The sequence below is a fragment of the Bactrocera tryoni genome, unplaced genomic scaffold (assembly GCF_016617805.1).
Source record: "Bactrocera tryoni isolate S06 unplaced genomic scaffold, CSIRO_BtryS06_freeze2 scaffold_490, whole genome shotgun sequence".
In the NCBI taxonomy this organism is placed as follows: domain Eukaryota; kingdom Metazoa; phylum Arthropoda; class Insecta; order Diptera; family Tephritidae; genus Bactrocera; species Bactrocera tryoni.
Window position 1 is genome coordinate 45001 of NW_024396183.1, and position 8557 is coordinate 53557.

Sequence of the window (8557 nt, forward strand, 5' to 3'; positions counted from 1 at the left end):
TCATAACTACGAAGCTGTAGATACTTTCGTCTATCTTGGAAGAAGTAAACACCACCAACAATGTCAGCCTGGAAATCCAACGCAGGATAACTCTTGCCAACAGGTGCTACTTCGGACTGAGTAGGCATTTGAGAAGTAAAGTCCTCTCTCGACGAAAAAAAAAAAATGCAACAAGTCACTTATAATTCCAGTCCTGCTATGTGGTGCAGAGGCTTGGACGATGACAACAACTGATGAGTCGACGTTGCGAGTTTTCAAGAGAAAAGTTCTGCGAAAGATTTAAGGTCCTTTGCGCGTTAACCACGGGGAATATCGCGTTCGATGGAACAATGAGCTGTATGACATATACGACGACATTGACATAGATCGGCGAATAAAAAGACAGCGGCTACGCTGGCTAGGTCATGTTGTCCGAATGGACGAAAACACTCCTCCTCTGAAAGTGGTCGACGCAGTACCCGCCGGGGGAAGCAGAGGAATAGGAAGACCTCCACTCCGTTGGAAGGACCAAGTGGAGAAGGACCTGGCTTCGCTTGGAATATCCAATTGGCGCCACGTAGCGAAAAGAAGAAACGACTGGCGCGCTGTTATTAACTCGGCTATAATCACTTAGGCGGTGTCTACGGCAATAAAATGCAAACATGAAAATCTATCTAGACAATTGTACATTTGCAAAGGAAGTAGTAGAATTTTTAGGATACGTAATCAGCCCAAATAGGATAAAAACCATCCCGAAAAAGTTGAAGCGGTAGCTAAATTTCCAGTCCCACAAACTCTTGAAGAATTAAGATCCTTCATTCGTATATCAGGCTACTACCGACGATTTATGCAGGATTATGCGAAAATAGCTAAACTATTAACAGCACTACTAAGAGGAGAAGCCGGTTATATTTCCAAACGAAACTCGCAGAAAATAGAAGCAGTATTGGACAACGAGGGATTAGAAGCATTCAATAAAATAAAATACACTTTAGTATCCAAAAACTTAGGGTATCCAAATTTCGAGAAAGATTTTGAACTAACGACCGACGTCTCAGATTTTGCATTAGGTGCCGTCCTATCGGAAGATGTTAGACCAATCACTTTCTTTTCGAGAACTTTAACAAAGCCGAAGAGCACTATGCTACCAACGAGAAAGAAATGCTTTTTAAAATATGGTCAAAAAAAAATATCACCGATCATCAACATCTTACCTATGCCCTAAGCCATAAGAAGCCAATGGTATAGTGAAGCGATGGAAAGCCATTTTAGAAGAATATAACTACGAACAAACAAATGTAGTTGCAGACGCCCTTTCAAGAATACCGATACAAATAAATTCACTCACACTTACGATTCATAGCGATGAAAGCTGAAGTCATAATATAATCCCTTATTCAGAAGTTCCAAATTTTTTCTAGCTTCACGAAATATCTTCATATCAATTTAAAATAGTTTTTCCAACTGTTCATAGACCCATCTGTTATAAATGGAATTCATACAGAAGAAAGGATAATCGTAACATTAAAAGCCGATATACCCAAAAATTAGTTGAAGATACATTATTAGTAACGCACAAGAACAGGATAACGTCGTCAAAATAACATCTAAGAGAACATAGGAATGCAACTGAAAATAAAACACACATTCTCGAAACAAAATATTTTCCAGGTATGTTAAATAAAATAAAACGAATAATAGCCAACTGTACCATTTGTAAAGAAAATAAATACGAGAGACATTCCAATCAACCGAAAATTACAGAAACTCCATTACCAACATATCCAGGACACATAACGATATATTTTTAACAGAAGGAAAAATAGTTATGACAGCTTTAAATGAATTTACAAAATACGCATTCTAAAAAAGCAGAGCAGTAGGAGACGTCAGAAGACCCCTATGAGACATTATATTTTTTTTCGGAGTACCAAAATTAATAGTTATTGACAATCAGCTATGTTTAAACTTATAGCGGGATTCTGTAAGCAGTCTCTAGTCTATTTGAGACATTTTGAGGTAAAGTCTCAATTTGAGACTAGTTACTATTCACAATACAGTCTCTAGTCTCAAAACATTGACTCAAATTTTGTCAGCTGGTAATAAGCAGGTCTCAAACGTATTAAGAAAAGAGAAAACAAGCAATTGACGAAGAATTCGCAGCTTTTTTGTCAATTTTACAAACTTATGAAAATGAAGAAAAGTAAGTATTGTTTAATAGCAATGAATATAACAATATAATATTAATTTCTTTCAATTAGAAATGCAAACAGGAAGAATTTGGCGCACTTAAGGAATAGTGAGGATCCAGTTTTATTGGAGGAAGAAATATTTAGAAAATGTTTTCGTTTTCCGAAATCGTTATGTTGGGACCTTATGCAGGATTTGAAACCTCATGATAATCATTTCCGAAAGCCTGCTATTCCTTTTGAGATTCGGGTGAGTGTTCATGCTTTGAAATTAAAATTTTTTACTAAACTTTGGTGTACTATTTCTAGTTCGTTTCAGTGTTATATTTTTTTTCAAATGGCTCATACCAATACAGCATTGGAAATAGCCATTTATCACCATGAGTCAAGGCATATATGCAAACTTGTGTTGGAACACAAAAATGTGGAAATAAGCTTCCCAAATGCAACAGAGCACTACAACATAATTAAAATGGGGTGAAGTATATATATATATATGAGTTAAATTAAACAAATATATTAAAACATAAAAATATTTCTAGTTTCCATAATAAATTTGGAATAAAAGGAGTGATTGGTGACTGCACCCATGTTGCCATAATTGGACCGGGAATAAATGCACTATGTTATTATTATTATCTTTACTAATAAATTATTCATTTATATTTTCATAAAAAATTAATGAATTCATTTATTCAGTCTTCTTTGACATGTATGAACATAGTAGGAACAACTTAAAAATAATTTAACTTCAACATATTCTTTTATATGCATGTACATGATAAACATTAATAGGAAAAACTTAAAAATATCTTGTTAACTTAAACATATATTTTTTAAATTTTTTTTTTAAACAGCTTCCGACAGCTTAAAAATAGCACTTGCTATATTGTTTAAAGACTCCGCAACATTTTGGAAGCATTGTTGCGATGTCTCTCTAAATCTCTTCTTCGCTCCTCCTCTTCATCGTAGCCATCATGTCAGCAAACATTTCTTGTGAAGTCTGCCTTCGAGAACGTGAGGGTGATGGCATCTCGCTTACTGACGGACTCTGCGGATCTATATTGATTATAATGTCGTTCTAAAAGATATTATACGCAAAGATTTTATTTAATCATACCTCTACTCCAATAGTTGCCTTTCTTACTCTTGACCGAATCTGGTTTTTCAATGGTTTAAACACTGTAAAATAAACAAGATATTTATTACAATTGAAATATTTATATATAAATATAAGTGTATATGTAAAGATTTACCTCCTTCCATTTGATAGGCGAACGTGATGGACCTTTTAAAGCGTTTAGCTGCTGAGCAAGCTTGATCCACAGCTCTTCTAACCTTTTGGGTCGCGTGGGATCGTTTTTGTGGAGCTTCATTTCAGGGTGAAGCTCTAAAAAAGCTAAGTAGCATTGGCTCTTTTGTTGTGCGAAAGGATTCTGGAAATGTAACAGATAATTATATACAAATAAAAGAATATAACATCAAATATTTAATTTAACGTTTACTTACCTTTGTTTTTCATTTTGAATGTATTGACAATTCACTAGAGATCATCACAGATAATAATCGATTGTTGGTGTTTATGTTTTATACAAAACTCAATTAAGTAAAAGTAAAAAAAATCAACTTCACATAAATTTTAGCTCTATAGTATTTCAAATAGTACAACATTTTATTTTTATTTTAATTGGTAATAAATATTTTTTACTGCGTTAAAGATAATTTAATATTTGTTATCGACAATCTTTTTTCATTCAGGTTTTATATACATCTCTAAATAATGAAATGTGACGGGTTTTCGATTCGTTTTCAGTTGAGAGAATTTTTAGTGACTGTCACTTAGAGAATAGCAAAATCGTCTCAAGTCTCAAAAATTGTCTCTAACTTAAAATCTCAAATTTAGAGACTTGAGACTGTCTCACATTACAGAATCGCACGGTTAGCCTATTTAAAATTTATGATGAAAGACGAATTAGGAATAGAAGTTTACACTACTCCTCCATACAAGAGCCAAGCTAACGGACAAGCGGAAAGGTTCCATTATACATTAATCGAAATGATGCGCTGCATAAAAGAAAACGGTGGACACAGAAATTTTGAAGAACTTTTGGAAAGAGTAGTATCTGAGTATAATCATTCAGTTCATTCCACAACACTTAAAAGACTGGCAGACCTATTTTTTCATAGAAATGTTACATTTACCCCCGAGAACATAGAAAGAACTAGACAAAGCAACTTAGAAAAATTAGCTCAGAAAAATAAAAGCATATCTACCAGGACAAATAATATTTGTTAAGAAAAGTAAGAGACTAGGAACCAAGCTAAGTAAACCTTACAGTAAGGAAATAATTAAGGAAGGAAGAAATAGTAGCTTGTCAAACTCATAACAGTAGAAAGGGGAACGGCTATATTACAAACAGGAACAATTAGGATAATACACGAAATTGACATAGGAAAATATACGGAAACACTCGACCATATAGAAGCGACTATTAGAACCGAAATAATCCGCAAAAACTCTACCTACCTTTTCATATTCCATCTAACAACACAGATAAGAGCCTAACTGAATAATCTAAACGTAGAAAAAACGTTGACTTCGGCTGTACCGAAGCTAATAATATTAGTAATAATAATTATAACTTTCACAAGTGCGTTTCTTTTAGTAACTATGTGTTCAGTTTATATGGAAGTTATATGCTATAGTAATCCGATCTGTATAATTATTTCGGAGATTATATTGTTACCTTAATCAGTAATCCATGAAAAATTTGGCGAAGATACCACGTCAAATGAGGAAATTTCCCGATCATTCAGTTTACAGACGGACAGACAGACGGACATGACTAAATCGACTCAGCTCAACATACTGATCATTTATATATGTATACATATATACTTTATAGGGTCTCCGACGCTTCCTTCTGCTGCGGATTGCAGGAAATCCAGACCATGAAGACTACGAAATAATTTCAAATAAAATAAATAATGTCTTACGAAATAACAATAACCAGGTATTAATTAAGAAACTTACAATAGACAAAATTAGCGAAATAACAAATAATATAATTTAAACTAGGTATACAAAACGAAAAAAGTTTAGAAACAGAATAATTCATACAGCTAAAATACAAGTTAGAAATAATTAAAGAAGAAGTTTTAAATATTGCATACGCAATACATTGGCCAAAAGCCGACATAATAAATTCGTTTATCTTGTCAAATGAAGAAATAAGTAAGGCAATGACGATATCCCATATGTAAATCTAGACTAAGCACTCGAATTTTCTGAAATAAAAATTGCAACTAATGGCAAAATTATAATTAAGTAACCAACTTTGTAAAATTTTAGACATTAGAGCTGTAATAAATAAATAATAAAATAAATTTCAATACAATTCCAAATTGCGAAAAGAGAATCTATGATTCATGTATGTATAAACCATTTTTTAAAAAGTCGTTTGCCAAACTGCACGCAGGTCAACAATCAACATATCCCATCGATAGAAGGAATGGAACCTGAAATACTACTACTACTAAACAAATTCGATGGATGAGTTTCAATAAATAACGAATCTACATTTCTAAACGGGACATTTATTATTTTGTAAATCAACGTAACCATTATTATCAACAGGAAAAAAATCTATAACGAAGAAAGAACAGCAAGTAAACCATTACCAGCCATCTTACAACTGTCATCCGCACCACTCATCATAAAAGAAGTCCTTTCGCTGGAGATGCTGAAACAGCTAAACTTCAACAATACAAAAGAAGTAAGCTTGTTAGACGCAGCAAATAGAGTCAAACATGCAAAGCATCACCCTAATCATCATTTTAATAGTGATCGCCTTAATTTTCAGAATAATCTTTTGCTAAAACCCAAAGAAAATTAACCCAATAAACTATCACAACCGGCAATAGACGGACCCAATCAAATTTTGAATACACATAAAGATTCAAACGAGTATGTTTGAATTTCAAGGGGGGACTAGTTAGCACCCCATACAAGTATCAAAAGTATCATATGATGCATTAATATAGTATCATAATATAGTATCATATGATACAAAGCAAAAGAATACGACACCAACTAAAACGCTGAGAGTGGGGCACGTGTAGTGCCAACCTAGGCTTAGAGTTAAGTGTAATTAGTTTTAATTTTTAGCTCTATCACAGAATTCAATAAAGGAGCATTGCTTCCAAATTATTTTTTTATTAAAAACTAAATAAAAGTTTTTAACTTACTTATATACACACCTGCTCAAAATAATAGCTACACTATAAAACTTAGTACCCTCAATAGTTTAAAAATCTTTTTATGGGCTGTATGCGACAAGTTATGCTGTAAGTTTAATTAAGATAATATGGCATCGCCCTTCCTAAGAGAACGAAGCATGTGAATCCCCGAGTTAATGCGTATGTCAGTTTTGCATGAATACTCCGAAAAAAAACTTGCTCAATACGAGTATAATAGTTACTCATAGGTGAACTTAGTTTTTTGTGAAAACAAAGTTAATTTTATCCAGTTTTTCGAGTTCTTTTATCTGAATTGGTAAGTTTTCTTTAATTAAAGCTCAAATTGCTGCAGTTAAATTAGATTATTTTTTAATCAGATAGGTCGGAAGTCACATTGCATTGTTGAAGAAGCCCGGCTGGTTTCAAACCTCAGAGAGCGAGGAAAAACGCTTTGGAAAATTGGGATATTAATGGAAAGGACTCATAATTTTGTTAAAAATGCTTTAGAGCAAAAATCTAGTAGGGCGATTCGTGGAAGGCTAGAAAAAACGAGTACAGTTCTTGATCGCCACATTGTAACTATTTGTAAATTCAAGTCGTCGAAGGTGATAGCGGTTCACAGGCGTTTGCAAAAGGCCAAGCTAACAGGACGAATAGCCAGGAAAGTTCCATTGTCCACCACCACACTTTTCTGCTAGTTATTCGGTGAAATAATTTTTTTCGAACTGAGCTTCCGGATCCTTGCGATTTAACTTCCTGGAAGTGGCTAAATGGGTATCACATATTTGTGTGGAGACCTGGGGTTGAAGATGCAATCCGATCTCAAAACAAAAAGTTGCATTGGAATCAGGATGTACTAAGGCAACTTTTCCGCACTATTAGAAATCCCGAATCGAAAAAAGTCCGGAATCGACCCACCATAATGTATATACATATATACATGGAAAGTGACTGAAAGCTTTAACAAAAAAAATAATAATAATTAATCCTAAAACTATAAAATCTTGTGGAAATACAAAATACATTCAATGCTGTGGGCAGTGAATTTATATACTCAAATACAAACAAGTACACAAGTGATAGAAAATTAATATATACGTTTACAAAGTACAACAATTAGAAACAAAAAAAAGGAAAAAGAAAGTGTCAACAGCAAAATAAAGTGCTTATTACATAAAAGACCAAATTAGAAAATATATCTCACCTCATAAAAGGAAAACAAAAATAACCAAAAAGAAACCAAACGGGCGCGAACTAAATTAAACATATAAATCTAAATAAAAACAAACACACTTACAACAAATTATACGGGCGCGAATTCAAACAAGAATCAAAACTAAAAAAAAATAGAGGAAAGTATGAAGGCGGAATAACCAGCTGGCATCCAACCAAGAGGAGGAACTGGACAACAAACTCACACTCACACTCACTTCTGTTTGTACAACCTAAAAACCCCTAAGGGAAATCAAAGTGAGTTGTATCGTTTCCATTTTTTGGTTTTATTTTTATGTATATATGTATGTATGTTTGCTAGTAACTACGGTTGCATACAAAACCGTTTAAGCAACATTTATTTAAACGGATATCAAATGCACCTGTATACGGTATAAATTAAAAAACCGATAGTAAAAAAAACAAAGAGCTCACCAAAAAGATAATATTATTGCAGTATTCAAGTATTTATTTGTAAATTTTCCGGTAATACTCCTTCTGCTTCTTAAAGCAGTAAGCTGGGTTGCTCAAAGGAAGCAATAGCCGCAATAAAAATTCTAAAACAAACATCAAAGAGAGATAGAGTATAAATATACATATATACATACATATATATTATATCACTGTTAATATACAGTAACACATACGTTAAATTATTTATATACATAGGTACATATACTTACATTTAAGTGCAGAGGTTAAATACCTGCACATTTCAGTTTCTCTCTTCTTTTGTTTATTCGTACCGCGAAAATAATAAAATTACAGACATACATACATATGGCAAATATGCGGCCTGCACTTATCTGTATGTAAAAACCTCTATACATATGTATATCCCACACAGAGGATATAATTGAACAATTAAAAATAAGAATAAAAACTATAAAAAAGTATTGCAATATTTCGCAAAAATAAACTTTTTATAACAATTTTTT

The 8557-nt window shown here is 33.0% G+C and overlaps 1 protein-coding gene across 1 annotated transcript; it reads left to right on the top strand.

Annotated features, from left to right (window-relative positions):
- Positions 1 to 2295: 2295 nt before the first annotated feature.
- On the top strand, positions 2296 to 2816 carry LOC120781196. The gene is made up of 3 exons (XM_040113314.1): positions 2296 to 2418; positions 2478 to 2645; positions 2711 to 2816. Exons 1-3 carry the CDS (start codon positions 2375 to 2377, stop codon positions 2814 to 2816), a joined length of 318 nt encoding a protein of 105 aa, XP_039969248.1. The 5' UTR covers positions 2296 to 2374.
- The last annotated feature ends 5741 nt before the right edge of the window (positions 2817 to 8557 follow it).

Bases quoted from the DNA above. Each gene is read 5' to 3' on its own strand.
- LOC120781196 (XM_040113314.1), top strand. From the start codon at position 2,375: ATGATAATCATTTCCGAAAGCCTGCTATTCCTTTTGAGATTCGG. The intron at 2,419-2,477 runs GTGAGTGTTCAT...TACTATTTCTAG, and splicing joins CTATTCCTTTTGAGATTCGG to TTCGTTTCAGTGTTATATTT. The intron at 2,646-2,710 runs GTGAAGTATATA...AAATATTTCTAG, and splicing joins TACAACATAATTAAAATGGG to TTTCCATAATAAATTTGGAA.